General features: G+C 46.6%; 2 protein-coding genes across 14 annotated transcripts in view; both read right to left on the bottom strand.

Moving 5' to 3' along the window:
• The window catches only part of LOC146833473 (uncharacterized), a 511,810-nt gene that overhangs the window by 90,862 nt on the left and 393,339 nt on the right, over window positions 1-27,609 (bottom strand). Inside the window, exons 6-7 of one of the 13 annotated variants that reach the window (XM_085601297.1) lie at window positions 24,513-24,613; window positions 20,933-21,939 (exon numbers count right to left, since the gene is read on the bottom strand). The exons of the other annotated variants lie outside the window; for them this stretch is intronic. Coding sequence (XP_085457423.1) covers window positions 21,235-21,939; window positions 24,513-24,613 — 806 coding nt within the window. The 3' untranslated portion in view covers window positions 20,933-21,234. Of the gene's footprint in view, window positions 1-20,932; window positions 21,940-24,512; window positions 24,614-27,609 lie in introns of those variants that run through there. 13 annotated transcript variants of the gene reach the window in all.
• LOC146833474 (uncharacterized) lies at window positions 24,863-26,065 on the bottom strand. Its single transcript, XM_085600207.1, has one exon. The coding sequence runs from the start codon at window positions 26,063-26,065 to the stop codon at window positions 24,863-24,865; it is 1,203 nt and encodes a 400-aa protein (XP_085456333.1).

Raw genomic sequence — 27,609 nt, 5'->3', positions numbered from 1 at the left:
CCCTTGGGATGATTCCCGTTAGCCCTACATGCTTGGGCTTCTGGTCACTATGGGATGCAAAGGGTATACACAACCTGATTGGGGAGTTGGTGTGGGAGGAGGGCGGACGGGGGTTGTTGTTTTAATTGTTGTATGTTTGTTGCAGTGCATATCATGTCCTCGACGGTCACACTTGTTAACGTGCCCTTTACGGCATAGTCTTCACTGTTGGCACACACTCTCCCACTTGGAGCCTAGCCTTTCACAAACAAAGGGACGCATAGAGACCATCTGGACACACTTGCCCTGAATTTTAGAATTCTCCGTTGTGGCACTCCCCTTAGAGCCTGACTGGAATGTCTAAGCGGACATGCCTTACTTGGAACATCAGAAGTCTAAATGACCACAGAAAAACACGGCTGGTTCAGTCCTATTTGGCAAGACACATGGTAGACATCTATCTATTGCAAGAGACCCACTTGAGGAACACCGAATGCACCAGACTAAAATCCACCAGATGGTGTGAAGTACACAACTCATGCTACTCCAACTATTCCAGGGGATAGGCTATATTGATCCGCAGGGGAATTCCATGGCAGACGCTCAAAGTAATCAGTGACCCAGAGGGTAGGTATCTATTGCTACTGGGGTCACTATATCACAGAACTGTACTGATTGCAAACACATATGGCCGGAATATCGATGACCCCACCTTCTACCAACACGTATGGCACCAAATGCAATCGCTGGGAGATGCGGCGATCCTGTGAGTCGGGGGACTTTAACACAGTATTATCGTTTGAACAGGACAGGGAAGGCGCATCACGTACACACCACCCACAGGCCGCATCGATTCGGAAGGGGTTAATGGCCGATTATGGCTTAGTTGACTCCTGGCGTGTGATGCATCCTGGAACACGGGAAGGTATGTGTATTACACAACACCACAAAGCCTGGTCACGCTCGCTAATTCTTTTGCGCCAGTCTAGAGTTTCTACATATATCACAGCACTGCACACCCCAGCGGACGAACTAATACACTCCCCGACAGACAATCTAGGAACTATGCGCAATTTCTATGCCCAACTGTACACCTCACAGACGACCCCTTCGGATTCAGTCCTTACAGATTACTTTGACACTATAGAGCTGCTATGGTTCGGTAGACTGCATCGGGAATACCTTGACTTCCCCTTTACGGTGGAAGACATACGGCAGGTGATCGGTGCATTACCGGCAGACAAGGCGCCAGGTGCAGATGGCCTCACGGCCAAATTCTATAAAGAATACTCAGAGCTGCTAGCCCCCTACCTCCTGGCAGTGTACCAGGAGGCACCACAGGACGGCATCCTCCCGGCTACGATGCGCGAGGCCATTATTATTACTCTAGTAAGACCGGATAAGGACCCTCAATATTGCGATTCATATAGACCCCTTTCAATGAAAAATATGGACGCCAAAAGCTTTGCCAAGCTACTGGCAAATCGACTCCAACCATTATTGCCATTAATAGTGCGACCAGACCAAGCAGGATACGTACCGGGTAGGTCTACTTGCCATAATCTGAGAACCCTATTCGGAATATTACACTATCTTGCCCCTCATGTTCCTGCGATAGCGGCCCTCCTTGATGCCACAAAGGCGTTTGACTCCTTAGAATGGGGGTTCTTGTTCCCACTGCTTGGTCACCTGGGTATGAGCCCCCTCTTTATCCAGCAGATCCAACTTTTATTCAATAAGCCGACTGCACAGATCCAGGCAAATGGGCTGATCTCGGAGCCCATAGAAATCACACGCAGAACTAGACAGGGATGTCTGCTATCGCCACGATTATGTGCAATCGCCACGGAGCCATTGGCAGCCCCCCTGCGGCAACACCACGCAAACAGGGGGATCGGCTTCACAACAAGGGCACTCACTGAGTCGATGTATGCGGACGATATAACCGTATATACGATTAATCCTGAAGAAAACTTATCCCCCATGACACAGGAAATTGTGAGATACGGCGGTCTATCGGGGGTACATATAAATTGGAGAAAATCAGTGATTCTACCGCTTACATCAGTCACCCGAGCTTTTGTCCCCGAGTATCCACTGGTCTGGGCAACTGGCCCGGTCCGTTATCTGGGCATCTGGTTCAGCAATAACCTGCAGGAATTGTCGACCGAAAACTACGCAAGGGTGGTGGACTGGTTTGAGGAAAGGGTTAAACGATGGAAGACGCTCCCCCTGTCCCTAGCAGGCAGGATTGCGGTGTCCAAGATGATCATATTACCTAAACTCCTCTACCTCTTCGTAAAATATTCCCTTACCACTCACAATACAGTTTCTTAATAGACTTCGATCACTCATGATTGAGCTGGTGTGGGCGGGGAAACAACCCAGGGTTTCCGGGGAGGTACTTACGCTCCCGCAATCACAGGGAGGCATGGCGGCACCGGACTTTGCACTATATGCGCTGAGCGCCCAGGCGCAGTTCTTGCACTTCTGGACGCGCTCCACCCCTTTACAGCCACATGTTGCTATAGAAATTGACAGAGTTGCACCCCTCCCATTGTCCACAGCATTATTCCCCACATATAAACGTCCCCGCGAGGAAATTGACACCGTACAAGCTCTAAGATGGGCGTGGGAGGGCCTTCGTAAGAGGGCTCAGCTGACCATGCTATATGCCCCATCTATGCCACTCCCTAATAACCCACTCCTCTCCCCGCTCCTGGAAACTGTCACACATCAATGCCTGTCCACGCACAACATACGCAAGGGAGGTGATCTCTTTCCTGCTGACACCTTCCTTACAATGCAACAAATGTGTGATCATGTCCCACCCTCAGCGCTGGACATGTTAACCTATTACAAGATAAGGGACTCGTGCAAGAAACACTTCACTACATTCCCCCCTCCAAAGCCACCTTCCTCCACATGGCATGGCAGTGCAGACCAATAGCAAATTATTGGACAAGGATATTCACTCACAAATACAATAACGGGACTGAATTTCCCACGGGAGCCTGGTATAGCGCTCTTGGGCATAATGGACATGGTGCAGACGAAATTACGCAAACTGCCCGCAATACTTTTCTTATTGGCAAAAAGACAGGTGTCCGTACACTGGGGGGCAGTTGCATCTCCCACGACAAAGGCATGGGCAGCAAGTGTGACATACTGTAAAACACAGATGGCAATATATTGGGAATTGTTACCATCACGATCGCGCCCTAGAGACATATGGGAGCCCTTTGTCAGTTGGATACAGTCGGACGACGCAATGGATCTGTGATAGGACTGGGACTGTGCATCAGGAGTGGGTGGTGGATGCGTACATCAACCAATGTATCTAAGGCTGTGGTGTAATGCTTATTAAGGAAGTGGTATAAGGCCTTTTGTTTTCCTCTTACAGGTGGTACAGATGGACATTCTTGGGGGCTTCATGTGGGGAGGAGATGTTGTCATTAAGTGTGGACAATAAGGCACATGTTGGAAAGCTGTGTACTGCACACTTTGTTGTTGCTGTTGCATATGTTGTAAAAATGCAAATAAACAGAAATAAAAAAAAAAGGTTAAATATTTATAGATATCTAGCACCATGGGACTTCTGCGGGGAAAAACGATAAAAACATGAATTCTGATAAGTTGCGTTTGTGGTGGTTCCACTGGACCACACATGTAATTTGCAGCAACAACATGAATTAAAACAGGTACCCAGGGGTCTATGGATTATTATATTTCCTTCTTTTGACGAGTTAGGTGGAGATCTTTTACTAGACTGGGAAGAATTATTGCATAATTCTTCCTATAGCATGATGATAATTCTGATCACACACGCGGAAAGGAAGAGGGCATGAATCCTCCAGGAAATTGATGTCCTGGAGGAAGAGATTACGGAGTTAAACCTACCTGAGGCAACACAAAAAAACTATAACATTTTGGATGAGGTTCTTAACAGACACCAGATCTATTTGAAAGATAAGAAATCTCGGAAATTAAGAAGAGATGATAACGAATATAAAACTGGCAGGGATTTTTACTTTTGCTCGGAGGTCAGTCAATCCAGAGAAAATAAAGTTGTTGTGAGTGAATTGGTGAGTGGGACATCAAATAGTGAATCTGACGTCTCTAGCATATGCAGTGAAGTGAGTGAAGGGCCCAATAGAAGCTCCAACATTACAAGTAGCTCTCATTTGAATACCTCCTCAGCCTTTTTAAAGGAGGTAGAGCAATATCACAAAGGGACGAAGGTCAATTTCAACAAACGTACCAACATAAAAAAACAAGGACAGGCAAGAATCGATCCGCAGGGCACAAGAAGAGAAGAAGTCACAACCAGATCAAACTCCAGGGCACAGAGAGACTAATAGCACCAGACAGTCAGGCAAATGGGTTTGATGTTGTTGATTGTGGTTCAAATATTGTTGCTCAGTCTGATACTATTTCAATTGTTAACCTTTCCTGTCAAGAGCTAGATCCTGCACAAGTCTTCTATCAAAAGGATTGAGTTTTTGTCCTGCTTCTAGACCTAATTTTAATGAAATGCATATAGATTTATTTAAATTTATAAGCAAATTAATATTAAAGAAGTTTTTTGCTCTCAACCCTAAAAAAAGTGGTTCTTCTGTTGGTGTGGCACAAACACCGTGTGACAAGACAGTGCAGGACATTCGAGATATAAAATTGCTATTATCTTTAGATAGTGATGAGTCCATGACAACTTCAATTTCTCAAATTTTTTCTGAGTTGGGAATTTCAATTAATCTCAGTATTGACAGTGGTCTGAGGCCAAGTTATACCTTTTTGCCTGCCTCACAAAATGAAAGTGCTATTGAAATTTTCCATCAACTTGTCACCAAAGAACTCTTTGACTGGGAAGACAGATCTGCAGGTCAGAGGCAGGTCACCAGAGAACATTTATCAGATACCGGTTCGTACCTTATGCTAGAGCTCCTTGTATCTATGCTCTGCCCAAAATACATAAGCCAGGTCTTTTTCCACCAGGAAGGCCGATCATATATGGAATTAGGTCCCCAACAGAGAGCATCTCTGAATACATTGACATTCTTTTTACAACCATTGATATGCAATCTCCCTTCTTATGTTCGTGACACTAAACATCTACTAAACCACCAACTGACTTCAGTTGGTCGAAAGAATGTTGTTTTGTGACTCTGGATATTTCTTCTCTCTATACTTCTATTCCGAAAGAAGCAAGCATAACGGCCAGCCAACATTTTCTCTCTTCCTGAGATGCCACTATGTGGGAGTACACACAAATGTTAATTGAAATGATCATGTTGGTCTTGGATAATAATGTATTCCTACACAATGACAAGTGGTATCGCCAATGTCAGGGTGTGGCCATGGGGTCTACATTTTCTCCATCAATCGCCAACCTTTGTATGGGCTGGCTAGAAACCTTTTATATATGGAAAGACTGCCCAGGAGATATGATGAACCATGTTTTATAATGGGGGTGCTACATCGACGATGTTTTAATGATTTGGACAGGCAGTCAGGCCTTGTTGAGGGATTTTTGTTAATTTCTTAACAAACACCAGTGTACAATTATCTTTACACATCAACAGAGTCTAACAGAGATTGCTTTTTTGGATCTTAAATATTAAATCAAGAATGATACAATTGTAATTTCTCTGTACGGAAAAGATATTGCCTGTAACTCCATTTTACATGCCCAATCATCACATGCAAGGTCCCAGGTCTTCTCTATTCCATTCGGTGAGATGACTAGAATACGACGTAACTGCAGTGAGGAGAGTGGTTTTCGTTCTGATATTGTAAGGGTTGAGAGAAGATTTCCATTAAGTGTGGTCTTGGCTGCTAAACAGCAGATCTTGAGAACTGATCGTAAGAGACTATTGAAAGACAGGGATAAGGTTACAACTAACAAGAATAGTGTTTCTGGTATCACGCCATACCACACTCAAAGTAATGTTTTTTATAACATCATAGTGGTACAAAAGGGGGTGGTGATGGACGGAGCATCAGAACCAATCAAACACTCACACCCAGTCACCAGATCTGGGTTTGATCCATAACCGTTATTTAGCCCACTCTGCCACCCCAGTTCAGACATGGCTATATGCAAATCAGTCTGACCCTGTGCCTCATGGGAACAGTCCAGCCCGAACTGCCAAGCCATGCCTTTTATGGACCGGAAACAAGCTTCCTAGGACCGGTTTCTGGCATTTCAGCCGTCTTCAGCCAGGCTTGCTTGAATCCAGTGGCAAAGTGAGCAAGGGACTCACGTCTGAGCATACCCTGCCAACTTATGGCGAACAAAGTGGTACAAAAGGGGGTGGTGATGGACGGAGCATCAGAACCAATCAAACACTCACACCCAGTCACCAGATCTGGGTTTGATCCATCACCGTTCTTTAGCCCACTCTGCCACCCCAGTTCAGACATGGCCATATGCAAATCAGTCTGACCCTGTGCCTCATGGGAACAGTCCAGCCCGAACTGCCAAGCCATGCCTTCCCTGGACCGGAAACAAGCTTCCTAGGACCGGTTTCTGGCATTTCAGCCGTCTTCAGCCAGGCTTGCTTGAATCCAGTGGCAAAGTGAGCAAGGGACTCACGTCTGAGCATACCCTGCCAACTTATGGCGAACAAAGTGGTACAAAAGGGGGTGGTGATGGACGGAGCATCAGAACCAATCAAACACTCACACCCAGTCACCAGATCTGGGTTTGATCCATCACCGTTCTTTAGCCCACTCTGCCACCCCAGTTCAGACATGGCTATATGCAAATCAGTCTGACCCTGTGCCTCATGGGAACAGTCCAGCCCGAACTGCCAAGCCATGCCTTCCCTGGACCGGAAACAAGCTTCCTAGGACCGGTTTCTGGCATTTCAGCCGTCTTCAGCCAGGCTTGCTTGAATCCAGTGGCAAAGTGAGCAAGGGACTCACGTCTGAGCATACCCTGCCAACTTATGGCGAACAAAGTGGTACAAAAGGGGTTGGTGATGGACGGAGCATCAGAACCGATCAAACACTCACACCCAGTCACCAGATCTGGGTTTGATCCATCACCGTTCTTTAGCCCACTCTGCCACCCCAGTTCAGACATGGCTATATGCAAATCAGTCTGACCCTGTGCCTCATGGGAACAGTCCAGCCCGAACTGCCAAGCCATGCCTTCCCTGGACCGGAAACAAGCTTCCTAGGACCGGTTTCTGGCATTTCAGCCGTCTTCAGCCAGGCTTGCTTGAATCCAGTGGCAAAGTGAGCAAGGGACTCACGTCTGAGCATACCCTGCCAACTTATGGCGAACAAAGTGGTACAAAAGGGGGTGGTGATGGACGGAGCATCAGAACCGATCAAACACTCACACCCAGTCACCAGATCTGGGTTTGATCCATCACCGTTCTTTAGCCCACTCTGCCACCCCAGTTCAGACATGGCTATATGCAAATCAGTCTGACCCTGTGCCTCATGGGAACAGTCCAGCCTGAACTGCCAAGCCATGCCTTCCCTGGACCGGAAACAAGCTTCCTAGGACCGGTTTCTGGCATTTCAGCCGTCTTCAGCCAGGCTTGCTTGAATCCAGTGGCAAAGTGAGCAAGGGACTCACGTCTGAGCATACCCTGCCAACTTATGGCGAACAAAGTGGTACAAAAGGGGGTGGTGATGGACGGAGCATCAGAACCAATGAAACACTTACACCCAGTCACCAGATCTGGGTTTGATCCATCACCGTTCTTTAGCCCACTCTGCCATCCCAGTTCAGACATGGCTATATGCAAATCAGGCTGACCCTGTGCCTCATGGGAACAGTCCAGCCCGAACTGCCAAGCCATGCCTTCCCTGGACCGGAAACAAGCTTCCTAGGACCGGTTTCTGGCATTTCAGCCGTCTTCAGCCAGGCTTGCTTGAATCCAGTGGCAAAGTGAGCAAGGGACTCACGTCTGAGCATACCCTGCCAACTTATGGCGAACAAAGTGGTACAAAAGGGGGTGGTGATGGACGGAGCATCAGAACCAATCAAACACTCACACCCAGTCACCAGATCTGGGTTTGATCCATCACCGTTCTTTAGCCCACTCTGCCACCCCAGTTCAGACATGGCCATATGCAAATCAGTTCTGTTACAGGGTCGTTAGGGACCACTGTTGCTAATCGTATCCCTCCCTTCTTTTTGTTTCCCTTGCTCGAATGGTGTTGTTCGTGTTTTGGCTTCCCTATAGCCTTGGGACTTGGAAGTGTGGGCTTATCAGGGCTTGTTACAATGAATAGAAAATTGATTACAGAGCACAACCACAAATCTGTCAAATGACCTTGTTGTCAGACTCCGTATACAGGGGATACGCTACCATACGCCCGATTACACAAATGCATATGGAAATTTGGATATAGTGCTAAACAAATCAGCTCGCATCATCTTGCACAGGATCGATAATCGGTAAAAGTGTTCCAAAGTGGAATACTAGAAACACTAGCAGACTGTTTTGGACTACTGCTTTTGTTGTCATTTACCCCGAAGTACTTAGGGAATGGTATAAACCTTTTACCATCCCTATTAGGCTACTATTGAGCCTTGAAAAAGTCATCTACACGACAAAACACGTGTTGGCTGTCTTCAACAACACTTCAGACTTCGTGTCAACACCATCAAGATCGTTTGTTGTATTCATATGGTTGCATACTTTATACCATTGCATGGTGCGATGTTCATTAAAATGAACTGACAACAAGGTCATTTGACAGAATTGTGGTTGTGCTATCTAATCAATTTTGTATCGTAAATTATAGGGTGAGATTTGTTTTTCCTCTATATATGTTAACGCGGGGTAATGGCATAGTGTTTTACATTGAGCACGCCGGTACATAGCAATTGCAATACTGATTTGAAGCACAAAACGGAGGTGCTGGCCTGTGCTATATTGCGGCTGCCATTTGTTCTGTAAATTGCTTGTTACAATGAACGCGACATAGCCACTTTTGCCTTCATTAATAAAAGGTGTGACTACAGTTACCACAGGCGTTTTGATACATTTTTACGCCCCTATTTACTTCTATTTAGATAACTTCGATAGAAATGACTCGAAAATGTTTTAATAAGTATTGGCAACTATCTTTAAAAGGTATTTTTACTCTAATCTCTCTCGCTGGAGTATTATTAAAAGGGATGGAGGGGTTTTTGCAACAAAGATATAATTAGAATGAATTTGGGCTCACGAATAGCAATCTGCTGTAGTTGTTTCCGCGTGTTTTTTAATTTGTTTCATATGCTTGAATATCAGCGGGTGATTGAACGCAGTGCCCGCCTATTGAGTTTGTTGAGACATTTCCCTCTTCTTTTTTTTGTCCAGTGTATTGATTTTTTCCCTCTCTCGAAACATCACTGGACATAACTATTGTGATTTGTAAAATAATTGGATCTCAATCACAGTTCTTGGGTCCTCTGGGCTCTGAGGTAGACGATATTGATTGCTGGTATCTATTGGACACACTGCCAAACTATTTGTATTTACTGAAGACCATTTGAGGTAGACTGTTTTCCTAGTTTTCTCACTTAAGTTTGGGTTTCACTTTACATACGGGTCTGTGGGACTCATGATCACATGTGGTGATAGAGATTTGTATATATATTATTTTGGATTACATTTTTTGTCTTTCACTGGGTTTACACTATCATCTATTCACTTATTCGGTTATATCTTGTGGCATTCTTATTTTTTTTTATCCTTTTTTATTTACTCAATCTGGGATATTTTCTCTTCACTTCTTTCTGTGGTTTCCATTCCCTGTGGGTTTTCTGTTTCAATTTAAAAAAAAAATTGATAAAACGTGCAAAATCATCTTATAAAGTGAGAATTTCTTAGATTGAAGTTCCTGACTTTGAAAAGTTGATTGAAAAGTACCTCTGTGTAAATTAAATGGATTTATCTGTTATATGGACTGTTATTTTAAGGAAATCTACACTTTTTAAATTTACAGCCTTGAAAGAGTCGTCGAATACAATGAAACACCTGTCCGCTGTTTATAGTCAAGATTGAATACTCTAAGAAACATTAAAGTGTTTGGAACATTTAAAATAGCCTAGCATCGTAATACACTGTGGACTGTAGTGTATCTGACTTTCATCTGTTTACTTGGTGTAATGACTCTGGACCTGTTGTATCGTCGGACTATGTATTAACAATTGATGGTGCTCTGGATTCAACTTTTATGAAGAAAAAAATGTTCCAGTCACCATTACAGGACTTGGGAACTCTGTCCCAGAGTCCTGAAAATATATTTTTTAATATATAGTAGGGGGAGAGGTAGGGATATCGTGACCCCTTATTCCTTGTCGAGGGTTCCGGAGTGAGTCCCGCAGGCCCCACCGTGTGCTCCTGCAAGACCAAGGAAAAAAAACAACATCAAAGAAAATTTAATGTGGGGGATTGTGGTGGGGTGGCTGCAGGGCTTGGCCCGTTATAACTTGCATCCCTGTGATGTACTGCTTATGACCTCTCATATTACATCACTGATGATATCTGAAATCTTTGGCGGTGAAAGTTATACTTATGTAAGTTAAGAGTAACTGCCGAATTTCAGTCTTTTTATTTGTTTTTTTAAACAATAGTGCTTTTCAGTGAATTTCAAAGCCTTTTTTTTAAACGTAAGCATAGATGGCACTTTGCTGATCCTTTGCTTAAAGACTTTGCTGTACAAATGGCAAAATACTTTGTCCCTGTCTAGTTCAGCTGGATGGCACTGTGCTAATCCTATGGTTAAAAACTTTGCTAGAAAAGCAGATGTGAGAAGCTGGCTTGTTACACTTACGTAAGTGGGTACCCTGCACCAATCCAGACAACCCTTATGGTGGTTTTAGCTATCTTAGACAACCTTAGAAAGCTCTCTAAGTGGTAGCTGTGGAGAGCAGCCTTCATGCTTAGTCCAGAAGGAGTGCAAAGCAGCTTATTTTACCAGAACATAATCTTATTGATATAGATTAAGTGAAAAAGAATTGCACAGTCTATTTATTAAAATATGTATTTATTATATGACACTCACTAACACATAGCCGGAGATCAACACAATGCGCACAATACTTTTCAATAAAAACAGGTAAGTAGAACAGAATATACAGTGGTCACCAGGGGGGACCAAACCATATACTAAAATAGTGAAATGCGAACCACAACTCGAGTCAAGACTATACCCAGAAGACAAACAAGGAACCACTCAAGGTAAGTAACCAGGAGCCCCACGGAGGCCGTGTGCAGAGTGGGAACATGACCGCAAGATCAATGCAAGTCGATGGGTAAGTCGCGGTTGCAATTTTAAAGAAGAAGCACCCTTCCCAGTGGACCCTGAAGAAACCCTGTGGAAGACAGAAGGTTGGAGAGCCACCCACCCGTGGATACCTTCAGAACCAATACCTGCCCCAGGGGAGCTGGGTAGATAGGTGTGAAATGGCGTCGGAAACCGCAGTCGAACCCAGTGGAGGACTTCAGGAAGATGCCGCTGCTGGAGAAGGAGAAAGTGTCCGGGGGAACTCAAAGGTGGATTCATGTCGAGAAGTACCTGAAATCAGAGGGGACAGAGTCTATGCCACTTGGAAGTGATCAGGAGGCACGGAAGACGAATGCCCACCAATGTCAGGTGCTGCAGGAGAGTTGAAGGTGACCCTGAAGCTGCAGCTGTGCAGACCAGGTGACGCTGTGGAAGACCAGGAGCCATTCACGAGCTGTCCCACGTCGAATGTAGAGTGTTGAGGGGTCGGTGTCCATCGGGAGCACCAGCAAGCCTTAGCAACTGCAAACAACAGGGAAAGCAAAGAAGGTGCAGTGTTGGGACCGGCTAGGTCCAGGTGACTCACCACAAGCAGGGGAGTCAGGGCAGGTCCCGAGCAATCAGGGGAGCCCAAAGAATATGAAGATGACCCTCAAGAGTACCCACAGGCCGGAGGCACTGGAGTCGCGAGAGGACCTCGAGGAGCTCACCAAAGAAGCAGGCCCACAATGCAAGTGTTGCGGTGAGGATGGCGATCTTGGTCACTAGAGATGCTTGAGGTTGGGGCTACTTGAGGCCCGAAGATCTTGGTGGAAAGAAGTCAACACCCCTTTGCAATTGCAAGTCGATGCTGTGCACAAGGGTTCGGTTCCTGTGGCTCTGACGAAGGATACTGGCCTCAAACTTGGTGAGAGGACAGGTCAGGCCTCGAGGGATGTGAAGAACCACCACCTGTGTTGCTGAGATTTTCGGAGTCCGTGGGACCTCAGGCTCAGCATACAGGTCAGCTTAGTTGGGGTGCCTGCAGATGCAGGGAAGTGACTCCTTCACTTCAAGGGAAATTCCTTCAGGTGTCTTGGATGCCCACAGACCTTGGTAGGTTCCTGTATGGTGCACACGCACGAACGTTGCAGCAGACGAGCAGGGCGAGGAGATCAGGAGCAGCAGTAGTCTTCCCGGTTGCAGCCTTGATGCCCAGAGCGAAGTCCAGAGTGCTCAGATGGTTGAAGAAGTGGTGTCTGAAATTAATCTAGTCCCATGTTGAATCTAGGGACCGACCCAAAGGTAAGCCCTTGAATACCCTAAGGAAAGGGTTGCGACGCTTCAGGAGTCCCTCCCAAAGGAGGGGCCGGACACGGGGGAGGATACTCCCCTGTCCCTTGTCCATTTTCACACCAGAGCGGGAGCCAGCAGCTCCCTGAACAGTTTTGGACTGGACTATGCATGGAGGGCACCAAGTGTGCCCTGCACGCAGACTATGTGGCACTGGCAAGTGCTACCACCCTGCCTCAATACATTAAATCCTGTCTGTGAGGTGGTCACACCTCCCTGTGACAGAATACCTATTGTTCTGCCTTCCTCTGCCTGAGCTTGGCTCAGCAGCAAGAGGGCAGAAACGTGTCTCTGGCTGGCAGCAGTCCTGGCTTGATGTCCGGGTCTGGAAGGCAGGTACCAGGAGCACCGAGGGCCTCCCAAAGGAGCTTTACGGTGCATGGAAACATACCTCCCAGGTCGTTTACAGTTTGGGGGTAAGATTCCAACATGTTTGATACCAAACATGATAGGATTCGTTACAGCCAGTTTCGAGATGGTCACCGCGGTACCCCTATATGTCATATGGCTATCTCACTTACAACCCAGGAGAATTGACTCTGTAGGTAGTAGGGGTGCCCTGCTCATGCAGGGGCACTCTCACACTTAGAACCAAGTACCCTGCCTTCACGTTTGAAAGGCCTTCCCTAGGGATGACTTATATGCTTTAAGTGCAGTGACCTTAGATATAGGTAAACCCATATCATTCTTAAGTGGTGTTAGCACAAGCTTTGACAGGCTGCATTGGCAGGCCTGTAGTTACCAATTGAGTGGTCTCCCATGCGTGGCATAATACATGCTTCTTCCCATGGGGAACCCCTGGTGTACCTATACCCTGGGAACCTTAGTACCATATACTAGGGACAGATAAGTGTACAATCTGGGATGTACCCAAGTACTTACCAAACCAATTTAGGGGAGAAAGAACAGAGACTGCGGTCCTTGATAGCAGGATCCCAGTCAGACATCAGCAAAAAGAGGGGTAACCATAAAAGCAGATCCTACTTTCATACAGCAGACATCTGAGGTGAGCAGATTTAGAGAGTCGTGATGTTGTAGGGTGCACTATATATATATATATATTCACTGAATTAACGATAGGTTTCAGACATGTTATAGTTAGGAATTAACATTTTAAAAAACCTTAGAAATTCACTGAAAAAACCATAGGTTTCAGGGGTGTTATAGTTAGCTGGACATTTCACTCGTACAAAACCATTGAAATTCCAACGTTATAGTTAGTTCTACTAACTATAACTCGCGCGCCCGCAATCCACTGCTGATGACGTCACATATTACATCTACTAGATGATGTCATCAGTGATGTCATCAGTGATGTCACTGACCATGTCATGAATGATGTAATATGTGACATCATCAGCAGTGGATTGTGGGCGCGCGAGTTATAGTTAGTAGAACTAACTATAACGGAGGAATTTCAATGGATTTGTACGAGTGAAATGTCCAGCTAACTATAACACCCCTGAAACCTATGTTTTTTTCAGTGAATTTCTAAGGTTTTCTAAATGCTAATTCCTAACTATAACATGTCTGAAATCTATGTTTTTTTCAGTGAATTTCAAAGGTTTTTAAAATGCTAATTCCCAACTATAACATGTCTGAAACTTATGGTTTTTTCAGTGAATTGCAAAGGTTTTTTTTAAATTATATTTTTAAAATGTATTTCTTGTTCTCATTTTTTTTATATTCTTTAACTACATTTTTTGAATCTACTTATTTTTATATATATATTATTTTTTAAATTACACCACATATTTTAAAAAAAACTTTTTAAATAAATATATATTTTTTTATTATTTTATATTCTTTTGAATATACTTATATATTTTTTTTAGTTGTTTTTTTTCTTTTATTTTGGAGTCGCGCACCCAACGCGTTAGAATCGTGCATCCGACGTGTAAAAGTCGTGCACCAAACGCGCTTTGAGTCGTGCACCCTACAGGTTAGTAGTCATGCATCCAACGCGTGCACACCAGGGGGCCACGCTGAGAGCCGCGCTGGATGTGCGACTCCTAATTTAACCGTAAAAAAAAAAATAGCCCCTATCACAAAATGTTATTATCCCCGGAGACCCCATCCCCCTAGACTTATAAAAAACGTTGGGACCGTGGGGGGAGCCCCAACGCCCCCACGGTCCCAGCCGGCTCCCCGCGTCCTTTGGGAGCCGGCATTGCTTTTTCACATGGAGAGCTGCTGACATGCAGTTTCCCGTGTGGAAAAGCAATATGGTTTGGATTTTGAAAGAGAGGGCAGGTTTCCCTGGGCTCAAGAAGGAGGGCCACGCAGCTGTGGAGCTGTCCTGGGTTGAGCGCCTATTGGAGAGAGGTCAATAGGCTGCTGCAGGGGAGCGTGGGCCGCAACATGCCATTTGACTGGCCCGAGCACATTTTGCACCTCTTCAAGAGACCACCCAAAGACAAGGTAACGTCCCGATTCATGGACCTGGGGCTCGTAGTTGCAAAGCGCCTCATTACCAAGAGATGGAAGGCACACGACTCGCCACACACGTGGGCATGGAGCTCCTCATTTCAGGCGTGGGCTAGGGCGGAGGGGACGGCCATTCGCAGGGAGGAGACTCTGGGGCTGCGGAGGGAACCTATGGCGGACCGCTGGGAGCAACTACTTGCTGAGCTCCGGCGTTTAGAAGGGGAGGGGCGCACGGACCAGGAGGGGATGGCTGGAAATGCCTGCGCGAGTGACGGCGTGCGATCAGCTGCCCCGTAGATGGGATAGCATAGTCCCTGATGCTTCTGACCCGTAGACAGGGGCGCCTGCGGCCACATGGAGACGATTGCATTTTTAGGGCTGGGGGGGGGGGGGGCGGTCCTGGGGGGTTGGGGGGGGGGGGAGTCGTGGGTGAGAAAGGGGGGGAACACTCTGTGTACAATTATTCAGGCTGCCACTGTTCTGAGTTTTTCTTTTTGACCAGTTTGCGATTTATTGGTTCTCAATGTCTCAGTTGCTTGGGTGGCTCACACTGGCATGTATGGCTAAGTGGCTGGTGTGTGGTGGCTGCTGCCCCCCTTTAAGAGACAACACTGGAACTGATGAGGCACATGCACCCAGCCCCCGGGCAGGTTGCGATTGGTACATTTCTTGACTGTGGGGATGTCTGGCTGGCTAGGCCAGACACGGATCGGCGACCCGCATATGTTTATATACTTCTATGTGTAATGTATCCTGCCGAACCACGTATGCTTTCTTTGTTATACCTTAAAAAAGCAATAAAAACAGATTTGCAAAAAAAAAAAAAGAAGGGGGGCCACGCAGCCCCCCTCCCTCAATACATAAAGCCCCAGGGGGTGGTGGCTTTGGGGAGACATTGAGCCCCTCCCCCACAAATTATACTGGGAGGGGCTTTTGAACCCCTCCCAATATATTTTGTAGCACCGGGGGGGGGGGGGGGGGGGGAGGGGGTTGCCTTTAAATTTTATAATTTTGTCCCCAGGTTTGGATAATTATAAAAAAAAAGCTCAGTTTTATCTATTACGACCGGATCCGCGTACCCTGCGCGCACTTTCCGTTTAAAATATATATATATATATATATATATATTTGGGGGGCCCTGGGAGTCCTTCTGGGACCCCCTAAGCAGATCTAGAGGGTCAGGGTATTTCTACCCTGCCCCCTTTATACGTTTTGCACACTTATTCCACAGACTTCTTCAGCCTCGCTTCTACCGAGGCACAAAATGGCTGCCAACAGTTCCAGGTTTCGAATGTTGACAACCACTTGACAGCCAATTAGCATTCAGCGCGTGATCGGGAGGGTGCGCGGATCCAGCGTGGCCATAGATATATATGTACTTTTAACTGTAATTTTCTCAGGAACTACTGAACAGATTGACACAATTTAAGCAAAAGGCACGAGTCTAAACTGAGGACTACCTCTTCGCGAAATTTGGTGCAATTCCGTTCGGCAGTTCGGGCTGTAGCTGCGGCTAAAGGTCCTATGGGAAATTGCATGGGGAAATCACGTTTTGGGACCCCCCTTTTTCTCGGCCCCCGCTACACGAATCATCCCAAGACTTTCAGGATAGGAGCGGACCGGAGCTGGCCAAAAGTTTTGAAAATTTTGCGAACAATCGTCGCCAAAGTTATTGGGAATAGAATGTTGCGGATTTCCTATGGAAAATAGGTCCTAACTACCAGTAGGATATATATATATATATAGATATATATATATATAAAAAATGCAAAAAAGAAGCAGAGAACTCTGGGTAGTTCTCAAGTTTAGGTGGAAAGCAGCTCCTGTATGGAGCACTCTCAACACCAGCGACACTCTAGATCTGCTCACCTCAAATGTCTGTTTTTCTATCAAAATCTTTAAGCATAGGATTAGCACAGTGCCATCCACGCCGAGATAGAAAAGGACAAAGTCTTTTGCCATTTGTACAGCAAAGTCTTTAAGCATAGGACTAGCACAGTGCTGTCCTTGCCGAGCTGTAAAATGACAAAAGCCAATTACCACTCCAGGCACAGTATTACAGCTTTGAGTTGGTAAAATACCAATCAAGCCAACCTGAAATGAGTAAAAACAACCCCTGACACAGTGTTTCTTTGCTGTACAAATGGCAAAAGACTTTGTCCATATATATATATATATTTCAGGTTTGCTGACCTACCTGTAGCTGTGTTGCGGCCTCAAGCGTTTGGGCATTTTGGTGAGATAAGTTATGCGGCGGGTCCGAGCCGCAGAGGGATCGCGCAACCCGAAAAGCATCGGAAGGGTCCAACCGAAGGAAATGCCTGTCGTGTTGGCGCTGCAGGAACTTTTAACTCAAAGCAGGCAAAGTCTCATCCGGGGCTCAATGGAGGGCCGGGAACTGTCCTGAAATAGTTGCCAAAACCAGAGCCCATTGGAGGGCGTTTCAATTGGTACTAGATTAACTGCATTTCCCAGCATGCATTTGAAATGATTGCGGACATTGAGACACACCGTAGGCCAATCAAGGCTATTTAAAACATGCAGGGGAGAGGCAGCGTACAAGATTAAACTGGTTTCTGACACACGGCCTCTGAAGAAGGAGACAGACTCTCTGAAATGCATCAGGCCTGGGATGAATAAAAGGATGTGAAGTTACCTGCTGTTTGTTTTAATTCAGGTTTGCTGACCTACCTGTAGCTGTGTTGCGGCCTCAAGCATTTGGGCGTTTTGGTGAGATATATATATATATATATTTTCACTGAAAAAACCATAGGTTTCAGGCATGTTATAGTTAGGAATTAGCATTTAAAAAACCTTAGAAATTCACTGAAGAAACCATAGGTTTCAGGGGCATTATAGTTAGCTGGACTTTTCACTCGTACAAAACCATTGAAATTCCCCCGTTATAGTTAGTTCAGCTAACTATAACTCGCGCGCCCGCAATGCACTGCTGATGACGTCACATATTACATCACTCATGACATGGTCAGTGACATCACTCATGACATCACTGATGACATCACTGATGACATCATCCAGTGAATGTGCGTTTTTCTGAAAATTACATATGTTTTATATATGTATATCTCAAGGTCGATGGAAGAATCAATGGGTATGTAAGTGTCTAAATGGATGATTTGTTTTTGAAAAATTGATTGTATAACTGACTGATTGAGTGTATCTTAGTGAATACATGGCTTAGTGAGTAATGTTTAAATATGTAAATATCTGTATCATTCTTTCACTTTGTGTATAAGTGGCTGCATGGGTTGGTGAGTAGCTACATGAGTGTCTATATAGGTTATTAGTTGGTTTTTGGAGTATCAGTATGAGTGACTGAGTGTCTGTATGGTTCGGTGGGGGGTATTACGTAGTGCATAGGTGCATGAGTGAGTGACCCATGTTGTTATGTGTTGAAGACAGCATGTGTGCAGGACTGTATGGGTAGATGAGTGTGTGCATGGATGTGTTAGTGAGTGAATGACTGTCTCAATAGTGTCTTTATGAGTAACTACATATGTTTTAAACTAGTATATGTGACTATTAGTGTATATAAGTGAGTATATGTGAGAGTGAGAGATTGGAAGAGTTCCTGTATGAATAAGTATGTGTTTCTATAAGTGATTGTTTAAAAGACTAAGTATGTGTAAGTTTCTGTAGAAGTAAGTGTGGTGGTGTGTGTATAACTGTATATGCAAGTAAATGGATGTTTGATTCTTTATTAGCATGAGTGACTGTGTGTGAGTAACTCTATGGATGAGTGGTGTTGTGTAATAGGATGTATAGGTGTATGAGTACATATGATGAGTGAGTACATGTATGAGTGACTGTATAGGACTGTTGGTGAATGAGTGGATGTGTATGTGGATCTTACAATTACTGAATAGGTTGTTGTAACTGGTATTGGTATGTCCATTTTTTTGAAAAATGTAGTTTCGATTTTTGAATGTGTGTATCAAAGGTTATATTAGGGGGAGAGGAGGTCTGCCACTCTATCACAAGGATGATGTCATCAGTGATGTCATCAGTGATGTCACTGACCATGTCATGAGTGATGTAATATGTGACGTCATCAGCAGTGCATTGCGGGCGCGCGAGTTATAGTTAGCTGAACTAACTATAACGGGGGAATTTCAATGGTTTTGTACGAGTGAAAAGTCCAGCTAACTATAACGCCCCTGAAACCTATTATGAATTTCTAAGGTTTTTTAAATGCTAATTCCTAACTATAACGTGCTTGAAACCTATGTTTTTTTCTGTGAATTTAAAAGGTTTTTTAAATGCTAATTTCTAACTATGCCTACAGAGATAGGACATGTGAAGAAAGAAGAAAAAACGCACAGAAAGAAAAAAAAGAAATGCAGAAAGAAGCAACAGAAGTCCTCAAAGACGAGGAAAAGTGCAGGAAGAAGGATAACATGCAGAAAGACTATAACAGAAAGAAGCCTTGTTGCAAAATCATCCTGTACCCTCAACTTTTTCAGACGGCTACTGGTGGTAACTGAGTCTGACTAACCAGTCCTAGAGCCAGTGCTATGTTAAAAGACACTCAGAATACAGTGAAAACACCTACATACACTAGGGAACACTATGCGTTGGGATCCCCCTGTGATTAGCATGACCTCCTCTATAAGCCCCCAGTATATAATAGGGCAGGGGATTAAAACTACCTCTTAAAACGCGCCACAGGGCATGTTTGCACATGTCACCTCTGGCCCCGTACCTTCCCTTCCCCACTGTGTAAACACGCCCTGTGGCCGTTTTAAGTTGGGAGATTATGTTCATTTGAATCCTGAGGGTCCCTAGGGTCCAACTAGCCCACTAGGTACGTCCAGTAAACGCCATTGCAGAGAGGTGTAAAAAGAGCACGGCCTGCACCACCTCTCTGCAACGCAGAGCAGTGGTGCTTACTGGAAGCACCTGGTGGGCTAGTTGGCCCCCAGGGTCCCTCAGGATTGAAAGGGAATTATTTCCCCAACTTAAAACGCGCCACAGGGCGTGTTTGCACACGTCACCTCAGGCTCCGACCCCTTCCTTCACCACTGTGTAAACGCGCCCTGTGGCCGTTCTAAGTTGAGAGATTAAGTCCCATTGAATCCTAAGAGTCCCTAGGGTCAAACTAGCCCACTAGGTACCTCTAGTAAGCGCCACAGAGCTGCGTTGCATAGAGGTGGCCCCCGTCGCAAGGCCTTAATCGGCCTCGGTGACCCCAACCCCCGGGTCATGGCCTTTTTAAAAAAAAAAATTCTTTAGGAGGGGGTTTGCGTTGTCCCCCTCCTCAGGCCACTTATGGCCCCGGGGACCCCATCCCCCGGGGCCGGCCTTTGTTTTTTATTATTTTAAAAAATATATATATTTATAGGAACATCTAGGACATGCTGGACAACCCGTATGTACCTATCACCATGACGATTTGCGTGATATTCATGAAAAGGCAACTATGCATACAATGAATCCACGTGGAATGTATTTACACCGCTAGTGAAGCTCTGACGTGTCTGACGCCCTACCGTGCCTAATCCGGCGCCCCCGCCGGTGGGTACTCTTCAAGTAGACGCCCTTGTTGTTTATTTATACAAACATGGGTAGCTAATGACGGCCACATTTAATACACATGCACACCAAGCCATTCAAAGGGGATTCGACAAAAATTCGACCAAACTATGCAAGAAACCCCTCTCACGGTTAATAAAACACACATCCACCGCCGGATGTGTAATACTTTTTATTTTACTCTCTGGAAAGGAAACAAACCTCACTTGAGAGTCACAGCGTGCTCCTGGCTGAGCCCAATGCTGTGTTACACCCACCAGTGCCCGCCGAGTGCCACACACCTCTGTGTTGTTGTAATAGCCCGGTGGGCAGTAGGGCTGTGACCCCTGACCCCGATGACCCTCCCCCTCGGGGAAGTGGTTGGGTTGTCGGAAGAATGACAGCAAATAAAGGTTTGTTTAAAGAAGTAGCTGCTTCTTTTAATATCTTTTCTTCCAGAACTGGTGTAACGTAAATATGGAAGTCTAAGCAAGTGGAGGAGGTAGAACAACCAGTGGTGTTCTGTAAGGCAAAAAGTCTTCGGTTGTAAGGTCCAACACTTGGTCCCGCTTTCCGCTGCTCTCTTCTCTTGTTGCTTGCAGAAGATTCCGGTCCCCGGGACATGAAAATAACAAAACAAACTGGGTTACTGGTTTGTTCGTGCGCTTGTTTAGATCTTGTGCTACCTTCACCAGGGTTTGTGACTCTACAAGTGTTTAGTGCTTAACTGGGTATAAGGGGGGGGACAGGGTGCTGTTCAGCGCTAGGAGCATAAGTCAGTGGCGGCAACGTTTCACCCCAAACACTCTTTTGTGCCCCACTTACAGCCCCATGCAACCCTGCCCAGCCCACCACCACAACGATCCCCCGAGCGGTCACTTGCCTTGAACCACGACCCCGGAATAGGGCAGCGGCGCTGGGACCTTGGACCTCTTCGGACGTAGGTGTGTTTTCGGGTCTGCCGAGGTGCACCTCTCCCGTCTTCTTCTCTTCCTCGATACCGCTGGGCTCCCCTTTCTCTGGTCTCTCAGCTGGTACTTGATTCTTTTCAAACTCGTGTTCTTCTCCGTTCTCGTCGTTCACCTCCTCCGGTCCCGTCTCTTTCTGTTGGTGGACGACTCCTCCTTCGTTTTCCGCCCCTTTTCCTTGCTGGACTGCCTCTGTCTCCGCCTTCGTTTGACCGCCGCACCAATTCTGTGTCTGTGACGCGGGTGACGTTTGGTGGTGTGTCAGAAGGGCTTGGGCCACTAGACCGCTCCGTCCTTCCGGTGGGAAGCCGCTCTCTGCCGCGCATGCGTTCCGAGGTCCTGACGTGTCGGAACTCTCACATATCTCCCCCCTTAGGAATGGACGTAGGGGCCATTCCGAAGACGGGTGGCGGGAGAGATAGTCCGGACCGACGTTCTGTGTCCCTGGTACATGGATCGTCTGAAACGAAAAAGGTTGTAATGCCAGAAACCAACGAAGGATACGTGCATTCGTGTCTTTGTTACGTGACAGCCAGGTGAGGGGGGCATGATCAGTTAAAATCGTGAATTGTCGCCCCAATAAGTAATATTGTAATGCCTCCACAGCCCATTTGATAGCCAGACATTCTATCTCGATGGTCGAATACCTGGTTTCCCGGGGAAATAGTTTACGGCTTATATACAGGATTGGTCGTAAGTCACCATTAGGGTCCGGCTGGCACAACACTGCCCCAAGGCCGAGTCCAGAAGCGTCTGTTTGGAGGACAAAAGGCAAATCAAAATCGGGACAGCTAAGGACAGGGGCTGTACATATGGCTTCTTTCAGGGCCCGAAAACTATTCTCTTGTTCTTGAGTCCAGTCCTGCATACGGGTCGGGTGATCCTTCGTTAAGAGAGCAGTAAGGGGACTGGCTATTGAAGAGAATGCAGGGATAAACCTTCGGTAATATCCGATAAAACCTAAGAAGGAGCGGATGTCCTTTTTCGTGGTTGGTTGTGGGATGCTTTTGACGGCTTCTACTTTGTTTATTTGGTGTTTTATACATCCTTCTGAAATGGTATACCCCAGATACTGGATCTCATTTGTGCCCAACAGTGATTTCTTAGGGTTAATCGTGAGGCCGGCGGCCTGAATGGCAGTAAACACCTGTCCCAGATGATACAGGTGGTCTTCCCATGTCTGACTGTAAATGACTATATCATCTAAGTAGGCTGCGGCATAAGCCGTGTGTGGTTTTAGGATGGTGTCTATTAGTCTTTGGAATGTGGCAGGCGCCCCATGCAGGCCAAACGGTAGGACCTTGAACTGATACAGTCCAGAGGGGGTGGCAAACGCGGTCTTTTCTCTAGACTGAGGGGACAAGGGTATTTGCCAATAACCTTTAGTTAGGTCTAAAGTGGACATGTACCGGGCTTTCCCGAGTCGCTCTATTAATTCATCGATTCTAGGCATAGGGTAGGTATCGAATTTTGTGAGGGCATTCACTTGGCGAAAGTCGATACAGAAACATAGACTTCCGTCGGGTTTCGGTACAATGACAATCGGGGAACACCAGTTACTCAGGGAGGGTTCAATGATTCCTGCGTTTAACATGTCTACTACCTCCTTTTCCACAGCTTCTCTACGGGCGGCTGGGATGCGATAAGGTTTTTGTTTCACTATTTGTTTTTCTAAGGAGACAATCTCATGTTGTACTATAGTGGTTAAACCAGGTTTGGAGGAAAACAGGCCAGGATAGTTGTTAGTTAGGCTCTCTAATTGGGTTTTTTGAGGAGAGGACAAGATCTCCCCTTTTGGCACTATGTCGGGTGCGTTCTCTGGTCTTGCGTGAAGTGTTATATCTGCCTGTCTGTCCGAGCATACCAGATAGGCCGGTTTGGTGGATGGAGTTTCTTCCCATTTTTTTAGTAGATTGACGTGGTATATTTGTTTATCGCTAGCGCGATGTGGTAGTTTTACACTGTATGTCACGGGAGTTACTTGGTGGTCTATCTCGTAAGGACCTTGCCACTTCATTAAGAGTTTATCCTCAGTAGTCGGAAGCAGCAACAATACCCTATCCCCGGGTTGAAACTCTCGTAACTTGCTTCGCAAGTCGTAGTGTTTCTTTTGGATGTCCTGCGCCCTTTTCATATTGTCGTGCACGATTCCCCAGATGTGGAATAAAGATGTCCTGAGGTCTGTGGCATATTGTAAGAGGGGTTTCCCTTCCTCGTTCTCCTCCTCCCACTGTTCGGCGGCCATGTCAAGGAGGGTCCTGGGTTTCCGTCCAAAAAGAATTTCAAAGGGAGAATACCCAGTGGAGGCCTGTTCATGGGATCGTAAAGCAGCCAAAACTAGAGGTAACTGGCGGTCCCAATCCCTTCCGGTGTCAGAGATGACCTTGCGGAGGAGGTGTTTTATGGTCTTGTTATACCTTTCCACAAGGCCATCGGTTTGGGGGTGGTATACCGATGTACGCAGTTTCTTGATTCCCAGGATGTGACAGATTTGGGACATTAACCGGGACATGAAGGGGGTTCCCTGGTCGGTGAGGATTTCGGACGGAAACCCTACCCGGCAGAACAATGTAATCATGGCTTGGGCCACAGCCTGGGTAGTCATGGTGGTTAATGGGAATGCCTCAGGGTACCGGCTAGCATAGTCTACTATGACCAGAATATATCGGTGTCCCCGGGCTGATGGAGTTAAGGGGCCTACCAGGTCCATGCCCACTCTCTTAAAGGGGACATCAATGATGGGTAATGGATGCAACGGGGCTTTCGCGGGGTTTTCGGGGCAAGTATATTGACAGCGAACACAGGCAGCGCAGTGTCTAGCTACATCCCTGTACACCCCAGGCCAGAAGAAGCGCTCTAGAAGGTATTTCAAGGTCTTTTCTCTACCACAATGACCCCCCCCATCTTGTTATGTGCGAGTAAGAGAACGTGTTCACGGTAGGAGTTTGGGACAATCAATTGGGTCTTGGTCAGGGAACCCTCTATAACCCCTCTATATAACAGTCCGCGTTTTATAAAGAAATGAGGTCCTACCTGTCCTGGCGTGGTGTCTTGTGCTTGTGCCCAAGCATACTTGAGTGCGCTATCTTCTCTTTGAGCTGTTCGAAAACTGCATGGCTGGGATGGGTTGGCGTCTGTGAGGGAGAGAGGAAAAGCGTGACGTGACACCGCGTTCTGTGTGTATTCTCGTTTCCCTGCCCTTTTCTCTCTCTTGCTTTTCTTGTCCCTAGTTTGTGGTGTCTCCATCTCTTCCTCTCTGTACGGGGCTTCCTGCAACCATTCCTGGTTTTGTGATTGGAGGCCCTCCATGTACTGGTTGAATTTAGGGTGATCTGTCCCTATTATAACTGCCTCAGGTAAGGAGGGAATAACACCTACGTTCCTTAAATGTGGATCGTTATCAACATCAAGTAAGACTTTTGCCACTGGATATGTTTTTTTGTGTCCCCATGTACGCATGTCACCATCACTTGTTCGTTTGCTTGTAATTGGGGTTTAAAAATCAAAGAACTGTCTACTACTGTCACATGACACCCTGTGTCGAGTAAGGCTTGCTTCTTTTTCCCGTTAATGAATACGTCCTTTGTATATTGAATAGGGTCTGTGTTGGCCACTAATACTCTACCGCGACTGTAACCCACCTCCATGGGTTCGGGTAAGGGGTTACGGTGGGGAAACTGTCTAGCGATATGTCCCCACTCTGCACAGTTGTAACACTGTGGACCCTGGCCACCTGGCCCTATGGTGTGAGGTTGTCGGGAAATAGAGGAGGATTGCATAGGAGGTCGGCTGTCCGAGCGACTGGGGCACTTCGGGAGTGTAGGTATCTGAGGACGTATTAAACTGGGAGGGTTCTGGTAGCGGGCTGTACTGGCTTTAAAATCAGGGGCCCTATGGAAAGCACAAGCGAGGTCAACAGCCGATGTGGTTGTAAGCATCGGATGTTGCTTGATCCAGGACCGGGTGCTCGGTGGTAATGCATCCAAAAATTGTTCCAGGTAGACTTTTTCTACTACCTCTTCCACTGAGGAAGTGTGTGGTGTTAACCACCTATGTCCCAAGTCCCTTATCCGAATGTACAGTGCTCGGGGGTTGTCTCCTGCAGCCCATCTTTCCCTCCGAAACTTATTGCGATAGTGCTCCTGATCGCATCCCATCCGTTCGAGAATGGCCTTCTTTACTTCCACATAGGGGGTTGTACCGGTGGGATTTGCGGATTGGTATGCGGCCTGTAGTTCTCCGGATAGCAGGGGAGCTATGTATTGGCCCCACCTTTCCTGTGGCCACGCCGCTGTGGTAGCCACTCTCTCAAAGTTCAAAAAGAAGAAATCTGGGTCTTCTACCGTTTGATACTTTTGTAGCACCGTCCCTGGGACATGTGGACGGACCTGGGTGTTGACGATGGCGTCAGTTAATCGTAAGATGGCGGTGTCTTGGACCTGTTGATTTGTGGTGATAAGGGTGGCCTGATCTTTTAAAGCACCCTGCAGGGATTCACGCTCTACTCGAGCGGCTTGGATCTGTTGTTCTAACACCAACTGCAGGTGTCTTTGGCCTTCGGCCAACTGGGATATAACATTCTCCATGGGCACGGGTTGTGTCATGAGGCGACACGGTGTTTGAAAACAATCCTACTTCTGACACCACTTGTAATAGCCCGGTTGACAGTAGGGCTGTGACCCCTGACCGCGATGACCCTCCCCCTCGGGGAAGTGGTTGGGTTGTCGGAAGAATGACAGCAAATAAAGGTTTGTTTAAAGAAGTAGCTGCTTCTTTTAATATCTTTTCTTCCAGAACTGGTGCAATGTAAATATGGAAGTCTAAGCAAGTGGAGGAGGTAGAACAACCAGTGGTGTTCTGTAAGGCAAAAAGTCTTCGGTTGTAAGGTCCAACACTTGGTCCCGCTTTCCGCTGCTCTCTTCTCTTGTTGCTTGCAGAAGATTCCGGTCCCCGGGACATGAAAATAACAAAACAAACTGGGTTACTGGTTTGTTCGTGCGCTTGTTTAGATCTTGTGCTACCTTCACCAGGGTTTGTGACTCTACAAGGGTTTAGTGCTTAACTGGGTATAAGGGGGGGGACAGGGTGCTGTTCAGCGCTAGGAGCATAAGTCAGTGGTGGCAACGTTTCACCCCAAACACTCTTTTGTGCCCCGTTTACAGCCCCATGCAACCCTGCCCAGCCCACCACCACAACGATCCCCGAGCGGTCACTTGCCTTGAGCCACGACCCCGGAATAGGGCCGCAGCGCTGGGACCTTGGACCTCTTCGGACGTAGGTGAGTTTTCGGGTCTGCCGAGGTGCACCTCTCCCGTCTTCTTCTCTTCCTCGATACCGCTGGGCTCCCCTTTCTCTGGTCTCTCAGCTGGTACTTGATTCTTTTCAAACTCGTGTTCTTCTCCGTTCTCGTCGTTCACCTCCTCCGGTCCCGTCTCTTTCTGTTGGTGGACGACTCCTCCTTCGTTTTCCACCCCTTTTCCGTGCTGGACTGCCTCTGTCTCCGCCTTCGTTTGACCGCCGCACCAATCCTGTGTCTGTGACGCGGGTGACGTTTGGTGGTGTGTCAGAAGGGCTTGGGCCACTAGACCGCTCCGTCCTTCCGGTGGGAAGCCGCTCTCTGCCGCTCATGCGTTCCGAGGTCCTGACGTGTCGGAACTCTCACAGTTGTATTCCACCAGGTAGTGCGTATGCTATGACACACTCTAGCCCATGTGCACAGTAACACCACCCCGTGAATATGTCATGCCACACTTGCCTTCGCACGGGTTATATTGCCCCATCTAACGTGCCTTCCTCGATGCCTATGTTATAACGCACAGCGCTATGCCATACATATTACAATCTGGGATCCATATCTTTGTCACAGTGCATATGCAACGTTACACTCCCCAGCACATATTTTATATTACAACTTTAGAGACTAGTTAGGTTACACAACACTGCCCTGTGCATATTACACTCCAAGGCGCATATCGCATAGCACGCGCTAGTGCCTGTGCTATCTCGCACTCTCCAATGAATCTGTTATTGCGCACAATGTATTGCATATTATATTTCACGCCCCGGTTCATCTTATATCACACTTTTTGGTGCATAGCTTATATCATATACTATATCTAGTTTTCATTTT

This window comes from Triturus cristatus, chromosome 4_2, assembly GCF_964204655.1.
Source record: "Triturus cristatus chromosome 4_2, aTriCri1.1, whole genome shotgun sequence".
Classification (NCBI taxonomy): Eukaryota; Metazoa; Chordata; class Amphibia; order Caudata; family Salamandridae; genus Triturus; species Triturus cristatus.
Note: the sequence above shows the minus strand (reverse complement) of the source record. Positions and strands in the feature narration are given on the sequence as shown.